This window comes from Syngnathoides biaculeatus, chromosome 8 (genome assembly GCF_019802595.1).
Source record: "Syngnathoides biaculeatus isolate LvHL_M chromosome 8, ASM1980259v1, whole genome shotgun sequence".
In the NCBI taxonomy this organism is placed as follows: Eukaryota; Metazoa; Chordata; class Actinopteri; order Syngnathiformes; family Syngnathidae; genus Syngnathoides; species Syngnathoides biaculeatus.
In genome coordinates this window covers 32139603-32159066 of record NC_084647.1, presented here as the reverse complement: position 1 = coordinate 32159066, position 19464 = coordinate 32139603, and the positions used below count along the sequence as shown (strand labels likewise).

General features: G+C 42.1%; 1 protein-coding gene across 4 annotated transcripts in view; it reads left to right on the top strand.

Moving 5' to 3' along the window:
* Positions 1 to 19464, top strand: part of fat3a (FAT atypical cadherin 3a) — a 171979-nt gene that overhangs the window by 137277 nt on the left and 15238 nt on the right. For 2 of the 4 annotated variants that reach the window (XM_061827451.1, XM_061827449.1), the window contains exons 19-25: positions 1619 to 1816; positions 4102 to 4903; positions 6233 to 6367; positions 6468 to 6622; positions 6784 to 7026; positions 13301 to 13547; positions 15509 to 15662. In XM_061827451.1, coding sequence (XP_061683435.1) covers positions 1619 to 1816; positions 4102 to 4903; positions 6233 to 6367; positions 6468 to 6622; positions 6784 to 7026; positions 13301 to 13547; positions 15509 to 15662 — 1934 coding nt within the window. Of the gene's footprint in view, positions 1 to 1618; positions 1817 to 2573; positions 2674 to 4101; positions 4904 to 6232; positions 6368 to 6467; positions 6623 to 6731; positions 7027 to 13300; positions 13548 to 15508; positions 15663 to 19464 lie in introns of those variants that run through there. The other 2 variants (XM_061827450.1, XR_009796083.1) reach the window with 2 other exon arrangements.

The following is a 19464-nucleotide window of genomic DNA, read 5'->3' as shown; positions in this document are numbered from 1 at the left end:
TCAAGCAAAACCCATTTGAATATTTGAGGGAACTTCAACAAGACTAAGTACATCTAGAACATAGGTGCCCAAACCTTTTTGCTCAAGATGCATTGCTCAGTACCGTTTCCCAGCTGTTTACACGGTAATATGAATTTGTTCAACACAAAGATCAGAATTGATGGAACTGACTGGATCAAGGCATTGGTGTTGCATTACTGTCACGCCACACCTGAACCAGAGACGATATCAGTAATAGCTTACCCGGGTGAAGGAAAAAAATGCACTCTCAATTACTTCTCAGTGCCCTATTTTCAGATAAAAGTTAGTTATCCAGGCTTTCCTAAGGTCATGTTTAAAGTTTCCAAACCCACTAGGGTTGGGAGTTTGGGGTGCCATGTCATTGGTACACCAGTAGTGTTAAACCACTGTGTTTTCTGAATTCCCTAAGTCCAGGCAATTGTTTACCAGGGAATTTTCAAGCACTTCATGCTTACTTCTGCTGACAAGTTTTATCAAGATGTTACTTTTCTTCTTACCAGCCCATAATGCTAAAATTCTACCAAAACCTGTTTGAATGATCACAGTATTACCGTTTTTGGTAGGCCAAAAACTTGCTTGACTTGAGCAGTATTGCCATGAGGTCAATTTGAGACACCTGACCCAATAACGGAGAGGCAAGATGAAAAGTACTTGACCAAAAGAACAAGATCCTGGATACAAGTGGCTGAAATGAGTTTCCTCCACAGGGTGTCCAGGCTCTCCCTCAGAGATAGGGTTAGAACCTCAGTCATCCGGGAGGGGCTCAGTGTCGATCAGCTGTTCCTCCACATTGAGAGTAGCTAGATGAGCTGGCTGGGGCATATGATTTGGATGCCTCTCAAATGCCTCCCTGGTGAGGTGTTTCAGAGAGAGACCCCGGGGACGACCCGGGACATGCTGGAGAGACCATGTCTCTCAGTTGGCCTGGGAACAACTCAGGATCGCCTTGGAAGAGCAGGATGAGGTGGCTGGAGAAAGAAGGGTCTCAGCATCCCTGCTGAAGCTACTACATCCGTGACCCGACCGGGATAAGCGGTAGAAGATGGATGGATGTCATATATTATTTAATATTTTTGGGCGATTGTGCATGTTTGGTTTAAATAAGTTGTATCGAATTGTTGTTGTTTTCCTTTCGGCTTGTCCCTTTCGGGGGCGCCACAGCGTATCATCTCAGATGAACGCATATATATGTTTGGCACAATTTTTACGCCGGATGCCCTTCCTGACGCAACCCTTCTCAGGGAGTGGAGGCCCCAGTGGGATACGAACCCACAACCCCTGGTTTACCAAACCAGTGCTCTAACCACTGAGCTACGGGGCCTCTAAATAAGTTGTATCGAATAATTATCAAAATTATGAGGAATAAATTATATGAATATTTCACTATGAATTTCTATGTAATGAGTTTCACTTTTTGGGTGAAATAACTGAAATTGAATCCACATTTATTGAAATGTGCCTTTTGTGTTTGTTATACTATAGCGCGAGAAAGGAATTGCATTCAGTTGGGCAACATTCTAACACACGGAATGAAAATGTGAGAAAAGATTCATTTCCAATTTGGCAGGTCCAATTAACAGTTTGTTTACTCCCTTAGGAAAACAAGCCAATTGGCACCAGCATCATTCAGCTGTCCGTTATCGACCTGGACTCATCCCATAATGGGCCGCCATTTGACTTCCACATCTTATCTGGAAATGAGGGTGGAGAATTTGAGCTGGAGCAAGACGGAACACTTGTGGCTAATCAGGTGTTCAGGAGGGACCTCGCAACTAAATATGTTGTTCATATTCAGGTACAGTCTAATTTCTTTAAAATTTCCATAAATAATGAGAATTGTAATATATTCTCGTATTCTTCTCATTATAGTGAGGAGGGTTTTGGTTTCTGTACAGATTGCAAGGGAATATAAAACAACTGTTTCTTCTGTGAGATTCTCCTGTGGAGAAATGTTGGCTATTACCTGATTTATTGTGTAGAGCTGTGTTGTTATAGTTTATCAAGATGTCTGAAGATGAATACATCCTTAAAAATATGGAAAATTACTGACAAAAGAAAAAAAAAACATTGTTCATTGTTCAAAAGGCTTGGAAACAGAAGGTATACTTTGGATGATTTGGCTAGAGAAAGGCATTGCTAAGCAAAATCTTGAAACATATAATGTCTTCTCGAGCATCTGGAAATAAACTAAAAACCATAAAAGAGAATAGTGGGTGTATTTTGTATTGCAGTAGGGAGGAGGTGTAAACAGAACCAAATTATCTGCAGGTGTTGATGTGAGGAAAGTATCCTGACACAGGGGAAACAAAACTCGACAAGCACACCTCCAGGGCAGACGCACACAGAAATAAACACCAGGATAAAAAAACCATAACGCACTGAAATAAAGCAGGCACTTTCTTTAAACTAACACATTATCCTGAAATGATCTAATCTTTGTTCACTAATGGTGTAGTAGAACATTTGTATGACTTTGGTGTGAGCAGTGTGGTTTCAGTTCCAACTCAGTGATTGTGAGAATGTGAGTGATCATGGTTGTCTGTGTCTACCAGTGTCTACCAGTGTCTACCTGTGGCAACCAGTTCAAATCGTAGTCGGCCTTTTGCCCAAGTCAGGTGGGATAGGGTTCATCTCCCCACGACCCTGAACAGAGTAAGTGGTATTAAAAATGGATGGATGACTTACCCTTGAGTTAAAGGTGGAAATATTTTGGAAGGTTATAAGTAGGGGCCATCCAATTTAATTAGCCTCTTCAAATCTTAAAAAAAAAACTTATTTCTGCTGATTTGTGACATTTTTTTTCCACATACAAGCATATTACCGTAATTTCTGGACTATAAGATACACTTCATTATAAGCCTCACCCATTACAATTTTAAAGGAAAAACAATATTTTTCCATAAGCTGCATGAGCCCACATTGAAATGAGATATTTACAAAGAAAGATGGTACACAGAAAGAGTTTTCAAAGTTTTAATAATATACCATAGCTTTTCTTTCCAAACAGCAATTGTAACACCGCAGTAACACAGCACCAATATGGTAGTAACACAGCACTAACAGGGCTGGGTAAAAAAACATACCGGTAAAAGACACTGAGACGCAGCAGTAACACAGCAGCAACACCTGCTTTTATTACCTCTGAAAGCTTTTTTCGTCTTTCTACATTGCTCCAGTTCTTCCCAGCGTCTCACCATAGATTCATTTATGCCAAGTTTATGCGCAGCAGCTCTGTTTCCATCTTTATCGGCCAGCTCGATTGCTTTTCACTTGAAAGTTGCATCATATGCATTTCTTCTTGCATTTTCCATGATGAGGGTCTGTTCATGCTAATTATATTCATGCACAAAGCGCGAAATTATATTAAACTTGGTCTTCCTCGACACATATATTCCACCTGTCTCATTCTTACCTTTTCCGCTCGAGCACCCCTGGCGGCTGTTATAAAAAAATGCATAAATTAGGTGCATCATTGTCTAAGCCGCAGGGCTGAAAGCATGCGACAAAATTTGTGGCTTATAGTCCGGGAATTACGGTGCAACATATGACAAAGGTAACTACACTAAAAAATATAAAATAAAAAAAAAAACATTTAAATCGGTCAAAATCATCATAAAATCTGCCAATGTTTAACAAAGTTTCTGCTTAAAAGTTAGACAAATCCTAGAAAAAGTAGTGTTTAATAGTCAAATGTTCTTCCTGTAGTTCATACTGTTATTGTTGTAGTGTTAAGAGACCAACAACAACAAAAAATTATTTATATCAAACGGCTGATTTTATTCTGGCAAAGATTGAAATCAGCCTAAAAAAATCTCATTGTTTTGTTTTCATGGGAACAGGTTTTATTGTGCCTTGTGCCATCCAATAGAAGCACATATAATTGTAATTTTACATCACTTATGTGGACGGTTGAACAAAAATGCATTTTTAAATTGCAAATAATAATTTTCAAACAAATGAAAGGAAAGTGGAACATTTCTCACACTCCCCCTGATACACTCTCATGGCAGCCTAGTTGCGAATCTCTAGTTGAAATCTGGCTATGCGCATCTAATCTTTTCACCTTTTTCCTTGTCTTAGGTGACTGACGCTGGCAGGCCTCGCTTGTCCTCTTCCTCCATGCTGACAGTCAGGGTGATCGAAGAGAGTCTGCACAGACCTGTAGCCCTGCCACTTGAGGTTCATATTGTCACCATGGAGGACGAATTTCCCGGCGGTGTCATTGGAAAGTTGCACGCCACAGATGCTGACCCCTACGATGCATTGACCTTTGGCCACGCCCCACCAGCCCATCGTAGTCTCTTCAAGATTAGCCCTCATGACGGAAAGATCATTGCGCTGGGAGGTTTGGATGCTGGGAGATACTCCCTTAATGCCAGTGTGAGCGATGGCCGCTTTGCTGTCCCCGTGCCCGTCAGTGTTCATGTTGAGCAAGCCACCCTTGAGATGCTGCGTGAGGCTGTCACCGTGCGCTTTGAGAGCATAGCGCCCCAAGAATTTGTTGCCTCGCACCTGAAGAGCGTGCTGAAGGTGTTGCAGCAAGCGGCCACCTCTCACAAACATGATGCTCTACACCTGCTCAGTCTTCAGCCAGTTGGTGGGAATAAACAGCTGGATATGCTTGTTGCTGTGGAAACAGCTGAGGGCGGCTACTACAAGGCAGCTTACGTCACTCAGAAACTTAGTGCTTCCAGGCGGCGGCTAGAGGAGGTCCTTAGAGTGTCGGCCATCTTGGATAAGAACTGCTCAGGTCTGGATTGTCGTGGGGGGCAGTGTGAACAAAACATCATCTTGGATTCACACAACCTGGCAACGTATAGCACACCGCGAGTCAGTTTTGTCTCACCGCGCTTCCATCGGACGTCACGCTGCATATGTACTGGTAAGCTGTGTTAGGGAGTAACTAATTACACATTAAACAAAAATTCATTTTAAGTATAATCATTTACATTATTAGGAGGAAATTTGTAATGTGCTAAGTTGTATAAAAAAGAAATATGTGATTCATTTCAAAATAATTATTTATGGTTTTCATTTACTTTTTAGAGGAAATATTCAAGGATTTTGTTGATGTCTTCTTCTTATCCTAAAATTATATTAACTAAAAAAATTAATCAAAATCTCATCACTATATAATTAATTATATTACATTGACAAAGTAATTGAAATAGATGAAGGGCTCTTAAATTTTCTTGAGGATAACGTAATTGTAACCAACTTTCTATTGTCCATTCCATTCTGAATACAAGGGGGGAATAGAGTACATTCCCATTATGGAACAAGATATTACAGTCATCCATCCATTTTCTTAGCCACTTATCCTCACAAGGGTTGCACGAGTGCTGGAGCCTATCCCACCTGTCAATGGGCAGGAGGCGGAGTTCACCCTGAACTGGTTTCCAGCCAATCGCAGATATAACATTCATTGATCCATTCATTAATTCATTTTCCATACTGCTTATCCTCAATAGGGTAGCAGGGATGCTGGAGCCTATCGCAGGGGACATACAAACAAAAACACTTCTGGACAATTTAGAGTCCAGGGAAAACATACAAACTCCACAGAGGCAAGGCCAGGATTTCAGTCCTCAGAACTATGAGGCAAATGTTATAACCAGTCCTTCCACCATCCATCCTGCATGTAACTTGCTGTATTTGATCTAAATTTGTGAACTATCTATAAAAAGTTTAAAGATAATGATCATTGATCACCCCGCCACCACCAACACCCCCAGCACCACCCTACCACCCCAACCCCCAGCACCACACACAAACAGTTTTTCTATAAACTCACATTGGCTTAGTTTGCAATAATCACTGCGGTAGTAATTTATACAGTTTGCAATTGGTGAGTTTATCAAGCCACCAAGAATAAAGAAAAATCCAAACCTTTTTTTTTTTTAAATTGAACATCTTTCATCATTTCATTTAACGTAATTTGAGTGCCTGGTGTGGTCTAATCCATTTTTGGAATCATCACACTGGTTTATTTTTCCTCTGCTTTTGCGACAATTTGCATGAGGTCCCAAAACTGGCTTTTCTATAATAACATGGGAATGACGTCTTTTCAGGCAATGAATGTTTATTGGCTTTGAATGCATTCTCCTGGTTGTCGTCCAAAATTTGCCAGTGAGCGCAAGTATGCACAATACATGAATGGGTTGAATGTTGGCTAAATCTTGTCTTTCCTTTTCTCTGTGTTTGTTTTGAGACGTCAACTGTGCTGTATTGTCAGAACAATGTGAAGACCACCCTTGTCCAGCAGACATGCAGTGTGTCTCAGTGGATCTCAACATCGGGCGTTATGCATGTCAATGTCCACCGGGCAAACTAGGAGAGTGTGCAGGTATATATCAGAAACATTATTTTTACTTGTTTCTTGTTTCCTCGTACAGAATGTAATAATAAATTTTTGGGTATGTGCATGCTTGCGTGTGTGTTTTTAGGCCATTCATCATTGAGTTTCTCAGGTAACAGCTACATAAAATACCAGCTTTCTGAGCGGCTCCAAACAGAGATGAAGCTCAGTCTGAGGATCAGAACATTGCAGACTCGAGGAATCATCATGTACACTCATGCTGAACCATGCCCTATGCTGAAGGTACGTTCTCTCCTCTCTTTCATTTTGTAAAATATTTCATTCTTAAAGGTGTCTTTGTTTAAGTATCATCGGTATAGTCCAGGATTATTTAGGGTGCATTCATCCACAGGACAAGCCATAGTTACAGTCACAGCCAATATGTTTCTTGCATGCGTGAGCAGCTGGATGAGGGAAAGCTGTGGTTCCAGCTCAGCTGTGCGCCTGGCATCGGAAATGGTGACAGTACCGACATGTTAGGGATCTCTGGGCGCCGGATCAACGATGGCAGCTGGCACACGGTGGCAATAGAGCTTAACCGCGACTTCAGCAGTCTCTCGCTGGACGACAGCTACGTTGAAAGGCGTCATGGACAAGCCTACGTGAAACCCTTTGCTTCAGACAGAACCATCTACTTTGGAGCAGTGGTCAGTACTTTGTCTTTTTTTTCTTTTGTTGTTTTGTTTCGTAATCAGTGTCACTATTGTAAAGCTACTTACCAACCAGTTTAATGCTTTGTCAAATACAGTGGAATGCACTGTCTTGAAATATATCCTCTTAATAACAAATTATCTGTTAATTCAAACAACACATGTTAACCCAAACAGGTTTTATTCTCTCATGGTGTGGTAGTGAATTTGGTTAGGTATTTCGTGCTGCAATTTTTAAAAATTACTTATAGAAGCACATTTTATGTTTGACATCAACACAGCAGCTAGATAATGCAGAATAATGAAACTGCATCACCTGCTGTTATGAATAATTTTTAGGTTTTCATGGTGCCCATCAATTGTTTATAATAGGGGTCACCAACATGGTGCTCGTGTGCACTAAGTAGCGCTTTTGAGGGCCCCAATAAATATACTGCCACTTAACAGTGAAGCGCGTGTAACATTTTTGTTTCTATTCTTTTGGAAATCATACCTCACCTGCATCAGTGTAACTCAAAATGACTAGCTCTCAAAGCTCTCAATTATGTTTTTTTTTTACCTTCTAGTTCAACGGTCACTTTTGTGTATGTGACCAATTCGTAGCATTCATGGAGACGATAAAGATGAGTCGATTTGCTGCTGAAACGCAAACAGATCCTTTCATTTAATTTCATTTGACTGCGTTTCTTTAGTATTGTAAAGTGCAAAGGCCTACTTTTGTTGTTCAGTGACCTTTTTCACAGAACTAATTTTCATTCATTCTATTTCCGTCCTGCTTGTCCTTACTACGGTCGCAGGCGTGCTGTAGCCTCACCCAGCTATCTTTGTCTGAGAGGCAGGGTACACCCTGAACTGGTTGTCAGCCACTCGTGGGGCACACACAGTATAGACAGGCAACCATCCGCAGTCACGTTCACACCTACAGACGAGGCCAGGTTTGAACCAGGGTCCTCAGAACTGTGAGGATGACATCCTCACCAGTCGAGCACCGTGGCTATCAGAACGCATTTTGATATAGTAAAATAAAGATGGGTGGAAGATTCCAAAAATTTTGGTGAGAGGGTGCAGATAAAGGGACAGAATGGTCGGTGAATGGTTAGTATATTTCCCCTCACAGTTCTGATGTTTGGATTTTGAATTTTAGCTCTCTTTTGGTACCCTGGTTTCCTCCTATAGTTCAAAACCCGATGTGATTATTTCTGTACGTTTCCCATGGTTGGGCCCCTGTCTTCGAACGTTTTGTTGATAACTCTAGCGCTCTAAAATCAGTTACTCAAACTTAAAACTGTTTTCTCGATATATGATGAGTATTCAACACTCAAACTATTTTCATTATTCTTGCCTCTATGAAACGAGTAAGGACTTAACCAATGCACATCAAAAATCACTGCTTTTGTCTCAAGTAAATTAATTTCCAAAAATAAAAGACAGATGATCATTAATCATGGTCTGTATCAAGAGTAAAATAAAATATAAATAAAAAACATTAAACAGTGAATTAATTTAAGATAACCTCATGACACCCACTCACACAAGCCGGAAAAATATAAATTGAAGAAAATAACCTCCACATTGCAAACAGACTACCAGAACAGATGAACTTTATTTGGGATTAAACAAAGCAACTTTCAGTGGTGATGGGTGTGCACTGAGCCATATCCCAAGTTATAATAGGGTGTGTAAACTTGTGCAACCACTTTATCATTGTGGTTATTTTTACTTCACTTTTCTAAAATACGATTATATATATTTTTAAATTGAGTTTTACAGCATGTACGACATTAACAGTGATAAAGCTTTTTAATTATTTTCCATGGTCTCATTCTTTTGCGTTAAAAAATCCTGGCATTTGACCCAGCTTGCGTGGAATTCTCATATCCACAATGTGCGCGAGCGGGCACACACAAGAGTAGAAAAAATAGTTATTGAAAAACGTTGCTTATTTTGTGTAGTCTTGAACAGGAATTTACGTGTTTATTTAATAAACAATGTTAATTAAACATGCCTGCCCCAAAACAACCAGTATTCACCCGGAAACAGGAAATGCAAGTTAACCGTACTAAGCATGTATGGAAGTTAGGCTGGAAGCGCATGTTCAGAGCTGCTTCACGTACTGTGAGCGTATTTATGCCGAAAGTCATCAAAATAATGAGCCATGTCAAAGGAAATTCAGTTACACTAAGGGAGCTCATTCCGCTGATCGCGAGGCAGTGTGACGCCCCCGCCCCCCAAAAAAAAAAAGACTTTACACTATCGTCCACCTCGTCTCTTGATTCAGGAGTGGCCAATACGTCGAGTGCACGCACATAAAGGCGCATTCTAGCAAGCCGGGCTCCTATTTACAACAGTCCCGCGATGCGTGCCCCCCGAACAACAATACATCAAGATTGCCGACAGGAATGTTTGTTACAATGTATCGCTAGCTTGTTGCCACTAACGCCGATTATGTTGAACTAAACTTTCAGCATCTTCATTACATGGCGGGTATAGACGGTTCGTGTTTATTCCTTGACAGGCCAGTGCATTTAACTTTTCTACAGATAAAGTTTGTCAGATCAAAAATGTTATTGATGAAAAATTTTAAATACCGTTTTATATCATGTTCTACTAATATCAGTTGAAATTGGAAATTATCATTTCTGAGTTTTAAATTTCAGTTTTTTATTTTAGTTATGTATTTTTCTATTTTATTTTTAATTTACAGTTATGTTATATTAATCCAGTAAGTTATTTTAAGGTCTTGAGATTCCATCCCTAATCACATCCTCAACTCTGCGCGCATGACTGACCACACCCGTACATTTTTCAAATGTGGTGACTGATACTATACATGTAAATAATTTATCCATCCATATTCTACCGCTTTTCCAAGTTGGGTCACGGGAGCAGCAGCCTTAGAAGGGATGCACAGACTTCCCTTTCCCAAGCACCTTCATCCAGCTCTTCCAGATGCATTCCAAGGCCAGCCGAGAGACATAGTCTTTGGAGTGTGTCCTAGGTCGTCCCCAGGGTCTCTTTCTGAAACACCTCACCAGGGAGGCGTTTGAGATGCATTGGAATCAGATGCCCCGGCCACCTCATCTGGCTCCTCTCAATGTGGAGGAGCATTGGCTCGACACTGAGCCCCTCCCGGATGACCGAGCTTCTCACCCTGTCTCTAAGGGAGAGCCTGGACACCCTGCGGAGGAAACTTATTTTGGGCCACTTGTATCCGGGATCTTGTTCTTTCGGTCATGACCCACAGCTCATGCCCATAGGTGAGGGTAGGAACGTAGATCGACTGGTAAATTGAGAGCTTAGCCTTTCGACTTTGCTCCCTCTTCAACAAAATGGACTGATACAAAGATGCTGCACCGTTCCACCTGTTGATCTCCTGCTCCATTCTTCCCTCACCCATGAACAAGGCGCCAAGATACTTGAACATCTACACTTTGGGTAGGATTTCATCCATGACCCAGAGATGCCACGCCACCCTTATCCAACTGAGGACGATGGTCTCAGATTTGGAGGTGGTGATTCTCATCCCAGCCACTTCACACTTGGCTGCAAAGTGCTCCAGTGAGCATTGGGGATCACGGCTTGATGAAGCCAACAGACCCATATCATCTGCAAAGAGCGGAGATGCAATACTGAGGCCACCAAACCAGATCCCTCTACGCCTCGGCTGTGCTTAGAGATTCTGTCCATAAAAGTTCTCAACAATATCAGGAACAAACAGTCTAACTCTCACTGGAAACGAGTCCGACTTACTGCCTGCAATGTGGACCAAATTCTGAAACTTGTCGCACTGGGACCAAACAACCTGTATCAGGAGGTTCAGTACCCCATACTCCCAAAGAACCCCCCACGGGACTCCCCTAGGGACACAGTCGAACTCCTGCTCCAAGTCCACAAAACACATGAAGACTGGTTTGGCGAACTCCCATGCAGCCTTGAGGGTCCTACCGAGGGTGTAGAGCTGGTCTACTGTTCCACAGCCAGGACAAAAACCAAATTTCTCCACCGAAATCTGAGATTCGACATCCCCATGGATGCTCCTCTCCAGCACCCCTGAATAGACCTTACCAGGGAGGTTAAGGAGTGTGATTCCTCTGTAGTTGGAACACATCCTGCGGTATCCCTTCTTAAAACGGGGGACCACCACCCCAGTCTGCCAATCCAGAGGCACTGTCCCTGATGTCGATGCAGTGTTGCAGAGGCGTGTCAATCAGGACAGCCCCACAACATCCAGAGCCTTTAGGAATTCCAGACATATGTCATCCACCCCTGGGGCCCTGCCACCGAAGAGCTTTTTGACCACATCAGTGACCTCAAACCCAGAGATATAAGAGCCCGCCTCAGGGCACCCAGACTTTGCTTCCTCCTTGAAGGTGAGTCTGTGGAATTGAGGAGGTCTTCAAAGTATTCTCCCCTTTGGCTCACAACATCCCAAGTCGAGGTCAGCTGTGCCGCATCCTCATTATACACAGTGTTGAGGGTGTACTGCTTCCCCCTCCTGAGACGTCAGACTGTGGACCAGAATTTCCTCAAAGCCGTCTTGAAGTCGTTCTCCATGGCCTGACTGAACTCCTCCCACACCCGCGTTTTTGCCTCAGCAACCACCAAAGCTGGATTCCACCAGTCCAGCCGGTACCTATCAGCTGCCTCGGGAGTCCCACAGGCCAAAATTGCCCAAAGGACTCCTTCTTCAGATTGACGGCATCCCTTACCGTTGGTGTTCAACTTATTTGGGGGTTGCTACCAAGACAGGCACCGACCACTTTACAGCTACAGCTCCAGTCGGCTGCCTCAGCCATCGAGGTGCGGACTGTCGTCCACTTGGACTCAATCTCCCCCACCTCTCCCAGAACATAAGCAAAGTTCTTTCTGAGGTTGGAGTTGAGACTCCTTCTGACAAGGGAATCTGCCAGCCGTTCCCAGCAGACCCTTACAATACGTTTGCGCCAGCCACGTCGGACTAGCATCTTCCCCCACCATCAGATCCAACTCACCACCAAGTGGTGATCAGTTGACTCTTCTGCCCCTCTCTTCACCCGAGTGTACAAGACATGCGGCTGCAAGTCCAATGACATGACCACCAAGTTGATAATCAAATGGTAACCTAGGGTGTCCTGGTGCCAAGTGCACATGTGGAAACCATTATGCCTGAACATGGTGTTTGTTATGGATAATCTGTGATGAGCACAGAAGTCCAGCAATAGAACACCACTCGGGTTCAGATCAGGAGGAGTGGGGGGCATTCTTCCCAATCATGCCGTTCAAGGTCTCACTGTCATTGCCCATGTGAGCATTGAAGTTCCCAAGCAGAATGATGGAGTCCCCAGGGGGAGAGTCCTCCAAAAAGGGTGGGTACTCTGAACTATTGTTTGTTGCACAGGCAAAAACAACAGTCAGGACCCGTCCCCCCACCTGAAGGCAGAGGGAGGCTAGCCTCTCATCCACCGGGGTGAACCCCAACGTACAGGTGCCTCGCCGGGGGGCAATAAGTATACCCACAACTGCTTGGCGCCTCTCACCATGGCCAACTCCAGAGTGGAACAGAGTCCAACCCCTCTGAAGAGGTCTAGTACCACAGCCCAATCGATACGTAGAGGTGAGTCGGACTATATCTAGTTCGAATGTCTCGACCTCACACTCCAGCTCGGGCTCCTTTCCCTGCCAGAGAGGTGACATTCCATGTCCTTTGAGCCAGTTTCTGTCACCAGGGATCAGATTGCCAAGGTTCCTTCGGCACCCGCCCAGCTCACGGTGCACCCAAACCCTGTGGCCCCTCTCACAGGTGGTGAGCCCATGAGAAGGGGGACCCATGATACCCTTTCGGGCTGTGTTCAGCTGAGCCCCAGGGGTGCAGGCCTGGCCACCAGTCGCTCGCCCTCGAACCTCCCCCAAACGGGGGGGGGCTCCAGAGGGGGCCCCCGGTGTCCCGCGTTCGTGAAACCTGAATACATTTCTATATACCATCATGGGGGGCATAAATAATGTAATGAATTTAAACACAAAATCTTTCAATTGTTCTATATTCCTATTTAAAGGTCTTCATCTAAATTGTTAGTACTTGTGGTGTGTTGTCCAGAAACAAATTTGTTATAATTACTGGCACTAGATTTCCAAACACAATGTACATTGTAGTAGAACGTGACGTTGTGAAACTCACTTTGATTGGCTAATTACTGAGTAGGCAAATATCCATACAAAAGCCAACATCCAAAGGCTCCGACAGTCTGACTGTCAGTGGAAGTCCAGTCCTAACACTTTCCTGTAATGGCCTCAGGTGCAGGATTCTACTTCACGCAGCCTCACCGACTCCCAAAAAGACCCAGAAGTGCTTGAGGGCTTCCAAGGTTGCTTGGACTCGGTCATGCTGAACAACAACGAGCTGCCTCTGCAGAACAAACGTTCACACTATGCTGAGGTGGTGGGACTGACAGAGCTGAAGTTAGGTTGCATCCTCTACCCTGACGCCTGTTTGCACCAGCCATGTCACAATGGAGGAGACTGCATCAGCCTGACCGCTGGTGGTGAGTTGCAGCATCTGCAAAAAGTACAAAGAACCATCCGTTGCAGGCACAGACATGACACAAACAACCCAGTATTCATTTTGGCTCACCTCAATAGTTGAAAGAAACCGTTTACTTCATAATAATATTAGCATATTAATTCAAATACATTGAAAAAAAAGACCCACAGTCTCTACACAACATACCATACAATAATTACACAGTCATAACATTACACCTAAAAATACATTACCTACAGATTTGTTAAGTAAAAATGATTGCAAAAGTGTGTTGGAAAATGTAGCAATGACTCCCCAACCCCCACAAAGCTTTTATCATTTCAGATGTGTCAGCAATGTAACACCAAGAAGGCACAAGATGGCCCTACTTTCCTCAAAATTTATTATATCCAAACTACAAAAGAAGCTTTTCACTAGTCAGTAATGACATAATTACCCTCTTTTTGCTTCATTAAAGATAGAAAACCTAGCTCAATGTCAATGCCTCACAGAAGAAAATAAATGTCCAGTATTAGTTATGGATTATTGTTCGACAGCATTTACGGTCTGTCTATAAGGGGCCTTTTGAGTTATTTTTATTTTTTTCAAAGTAGACAGGCCTCTGGCTCCATCTTCTGGTGTCATATGGTGTGCACAAAACCACAATAACAGTAAACGAGAGGTTTTTTTCCCCCTGCAAATTTCAGAGGAAGTTATTCTCCACCAAAAAATTTAGGAATATGTTAATTTGCCAAGATGAGGCCGGGGAACACCGTACTCTGACCTCCTTCCACTTTCGAAAAACAGTTACTTTAATTGAACACGAAATTACCCACTTACATAGATTTGAACCCTGAGTTGAACCTTTTTAAAAAGAACAAGAATAATATTTCAAACAACTGATTGATTCATAAAATTGTACTTTATTAATGCAGTGATGAGAACACCTTGGTGGTGATTGTAGCTTCATACTGTACTAATTTACACTGTGAAAGTTAGTGTCTGAAAAAAAAATCTATCAATATCCTTTTTGTAGGCAATGTATTTTAAAGAACCATCTTATGCTTTGCATGTATTTTATGTATTACTTAAACCGAAGGAATGTCATGTGTTTTGTAACCGTTTGCATCTTTATATTATTATTATGTGTGTTATCCATTTCCCCAAAGACATTTTTTTTTTCATTGAACCTCCTCAATGTTGACTAGGAGTTGTACAGAGTAGTCGACGAGTAAACTTTACTATTCTACAATTACATTGAGAGCCTGACGTTGACTTGTCACTAATCACGTTTTTGGCTTGAGGAGGAGGGAGCGCCATGGGCGGCATTTTATGAGTGTGGTGAATTAAAGTTGTCCGTGACCTTAATTGATTTAAAGTGTCTTCTATTTCTGAATGTGCAGCAGTGTAGGGGGGAAAAAAACTCAAAGCAGGATTTTGAACCATTTTTTGTTCCACACTATCAAAAGTGGAATTAGACCAGGAAAACTATTCCCCCAAACATGAAATGGGCCATGATTATTTGAAAATACTTCAGATTCCCACTCTCATGTACTCGCTGGTGTGAAGGGCCCAGTTCCGGCAGTACTGTATTCCCTGTTTGGTCAACCTGCGCAAAAGTTTCCTGATTGTTTCAGCACCAAGCCACACTGGGCAAAAGGATTCTTTTCCCCCTTTCATTGACAACACCATCCCCTGACAACAGGCGAGTCTTTGACAAACCCACGTTGATGAATTTGAATTTAATCTGTACTTTAACCATTAACTGGATGTATGCGCTGTCCATTGTTGCTGAGTAAAGATGCATTTCCTCCTCCTGTTATTTTTTTAATTGTAGTGCTGTACTGCAAAAAAAGTCAGTGATGTCATCAGCAACTAGTCAAAGACATGTAAATATTTGTCTCATTTCTGTTAAGTTAAAAAAAAAAAGTTGTGCAACCCCCTAATTTTAAATTGTTTGTTTTATGTTTTCTTGTCTGGCAGGATTCTCATGCAGCTGTGACCAGATGTACACTGGAAGGCGCTGTGAGATAGAGATAACAGCGTGTGTACCAAATCCATGTCAAAACGGTGGCATGTGTAAGGCTATCGGTAACGCATTCCTCTGCAGCTGCAGAAGAGGCTTAATTGGTCTCACGTGAGTATCATTCCAATCAATAACCCCTAAATGCTAAAATCCTTTGAGGGTTTATTCTTGAGCTGCAATGTTTCATTGAATTACTCCAATAATCCAATTATTAAAAAAAGGTCAAAGCAGAATTTCTTCCTCGAAGCTTCGCAGGGATCATTTTCCACACGGATTTAAGTTACTGCAGTAACATTCACATGTCTCTGTAGAAATGATTTGCGCAATGGAAGTGACCCAAAAGGAGAGAGTCTTTAAAAGACTGAGGAGTCCAAAGTTTGGAGTCTTTTCGCACTTATCAAGGAAGATAAGGTGCAAAGTGTATCACGGGACCATGTCTAACATCGCCAACAACATATCGATTTAAGCTAATTTAATGTCCACAATTTTTACCAATTAGCATGCATTGTCATGACCATGCAAGTGGTCAAGGGAAGACAGCCACATGTGCACTTCCAATTGCTTTAGTGAACAAACAGTAAGCAAAAATACTAAGTAATAAGTACATTTATATGTAACTTCTTATGCTTGGATGAGATGGGTGGAGAGTCAAGCGTGAGGCTTCAGGGAGAAGAGATGAGGGTGGACGGCTTCAAATACTTGGGGTCAACAATCCATGGCAATGGTGAGTGTGGTAAGGAAGTGACGAAACGGAGCCAAGCAGGTTGGAACACCGAGCGGAAGCTGTCAGCTGGGTTATTGTGACAGAAGATGATGAAGGGAAAAGTTTATAAAACAGTGTTGTAGCCGGCCATGATGTATGGAATGGAGATGGTGGCACTGAAGAGACAACAGGAAGCAGAGCTGTAGATGGAGATATAGAGGTTCTCTCCATGTCAAATAGGATTAGAAATGAGCTAGTTAGAGGCACAGGCAAAATTGGATATTTTGGAGACAAGGTTCGAGAGAGCAGACTTCTGTGTTTTGGACATGTCCAGAGGTATAGAGAAGGAGAAGGGTGGTTAGGATGGAGCTGCCAGTCAAAAGAGCGAGAAGAAGATCAAAGAGAAGGTTGAGGGATGTTGTGAGGGAAGACATGAGGACAGTGGGCTTAGAGAGGAAGATGCAGGAGATAGGTTTAGATGGAAAAAGGTGACGTGCTGTTGCGACTCTTAACGGGACAAGCCGAAAGGAAAAGAAGAAGATATAATGTACCTGGAACTCACTTGATATAGCAACGGAATAATTAGTAGAATATTTTATTCTAAAAATGTAGCCATCATGTCAAAAAAGAACACAGGGAAATATAAACAGAAAGAGAAAAATTCTGTCCAAATTCAAACAAACATTTAAACTAAGATGTAAGGAGCAAATTTGGATGAAAGTTAAATTAAATGGAAAATAAGATAAACAATAAAGAATAGAGAGGAGAATAAAATGAACAGTAGAGAGTGATCATCAATATTATTTACTGAAAGGCAGCAGCAATGTAAATCAGTTACATGGGTTAGATTAATTTTTTGGGGGCAGCCAGTAAAGAAAGACAACAAATGTTGATGTGTGTTTTTGTAAATGCTGCTCATCAGTTCTTTAATCATTTGTAGATATTCTTTAGGATACTTTGTTATCGCCTTCATGTGGCTATCAAAGGTTGGAGTCCAAGAATTCTGGTTTGATTTGTACTTTTTAACAGTCCTGACGGAAGATGACCACTGACTTTTCAATCTTCCATGGTTCCAAAAATGTTTTTTTAAGAGATCTCAGTGCCATGAAGGACATAAGGCCACAATTAGGGTTTCTTAAAGAGCCAATGACATGCCTACATACATTTTAAAACAGATATTGATATGAAAACTACATATAATATTATTCATTTCAATGTCTATATGAAAAAAAAAATGGGCGGAGAGTTATCATACATGTGCAAAGTTGCGGAAGTCTCACTCGACATCCCAGTGGCAGCCATATTGCCTGCAACATCATTTACAGATGTCACACTGGGACAGTCGCCATTGAGAAGACGCTGTTCCACCTGCTATGGGAGACGAACAGCAGAGATTTTCTGATTTTTTCGACGGCCCTTCTGACACAGAAGCTCTTTTCAAAGAAGAGAACATCTCACAACCAAGTGAAGTGACCGGAGCAATATTACGCTATCGTTTCAAGCCATATTTAGATGATATGCGGATCACTTCTAACTAACAACAGACTGACGGGCGAGGAACCCGATGAAATATTTAAAACGAGAGGCCTATAATTGTTCGATTTCCTAACTCTTTTACAAGTCTTGGGTATATAGCATACCCATGCTGGGTGGGTATTTCAGTTCATAAGCCATTGTTGTATGTTTATTCAACTGGGGCACAACGTAGTTATGTATACAGTCACATTTAAAAAAAATGACAGGGTAGAAAACATACGTTGGGTAGGTCTGTGCTCCACATAATCCTAATACATACTGCTCAGGGAACAACTTTACAACTTCAGGTCCAAGTGGGTTTATCACTTTATCGTGATGGTAGCATTACAATTTGCATTTGAGGGGGCATCATTTTGTGTGCAACCCTTTGCAAAAATTTTCCAATTGTAATTAAAACAAAAAGTTTGAAATTGTATTTTGAATTTAGAGGAGTCCAGTTTTTAAAAAAGTAACTTTTTTCTTTCTGTCGCCACATGAGGGCAATATTACATTACATAATGTGAAAAAGTTGTTCACTAGCAAGTACATACTACTCAAGCTTTATAATTACTTCTAAACATAGTTTTCGATCGTGTTTTTAAAAGAGTACTTGTACGTGCTTTTCAATCAGTCTTTGGAAATACAAGTCTGCCAACAGACCTTCGAGGTCAATACTTTTATGGGATGTCTTGCATAGTAGGCATGGTTGACCTGATTTTGTACTACTTCCACTTCAGTAACTCAGCTTTTGAACTCCTCAACCTTACTTAACAATTAATTGAGAAGTACCACCAGGACTCTCTCTCTCTCTCTTTCTCTTGTTCCCTCTCTGTCAATAAATATATATCCATCCATCCACTTGCTTCACCGCTTGTCCTCACAAGGGTCGCGGGGTGTGCTGGAGCCTATCCGAGCTGTCAACGGCAGGAGGTGGGGTACACCCTGAACTGGTTGCCAGCCAATCGCAGGGCACATTGAGACAAACAGCCGCACTCACAATCACACCTAGGGGCAATTTAGAGTGTCCAATTAATGTTCCATGTTTTTGGAATGTGAAAGGAAACCGGAGTGCCCGGGAGGAAACCCAGAAAAAAAGTATTTGAACACCCTGCTATATTGCAAGTTCTCCCACTTAGAAATAATGGAGGGGTCTGAAATGTTCATCGTAGGTGCATGTCCACTGTCAGGGAGATTATCTAAAAAGAAAAATCCAGAAATCACAATGTATGATTTTTTTTAACGATTTATTTGTGTGATACAGCTGCAAATATGTATTTGAACACCTGTCTGTCAACTACAATTCTGACTCTCAAAGACCTGTTAGTCCGCCTTGAAAAGTCCACCTCGGCTCCATGTATTATCCTGAATCAGACGCAACTGTGTGAGGTCGTTAGCTGCATAAAGACACCCCATACAATCAATAAGACCCAAAATTGTAACATGGCCATGACCAAAGAGATTTTCAAAGACACCAGAGATAAATTGTACAACTCCACATGGCTGGAAAGGCTATGGAGAAATTGCCAAACAGCTTGGTGAAAAAAAAGGTTCACTGTTGGAGCAATCATTAGAAAATGGAAGAACCTAAACATGACGGTCAATCTAATCGGAGTGGAGCCCCATGCAAGATATCACCTTGTGGGGTCTCAATGATCCTTAGAATGGTGAGGAATCAGCCCAGGACTACATGACAGG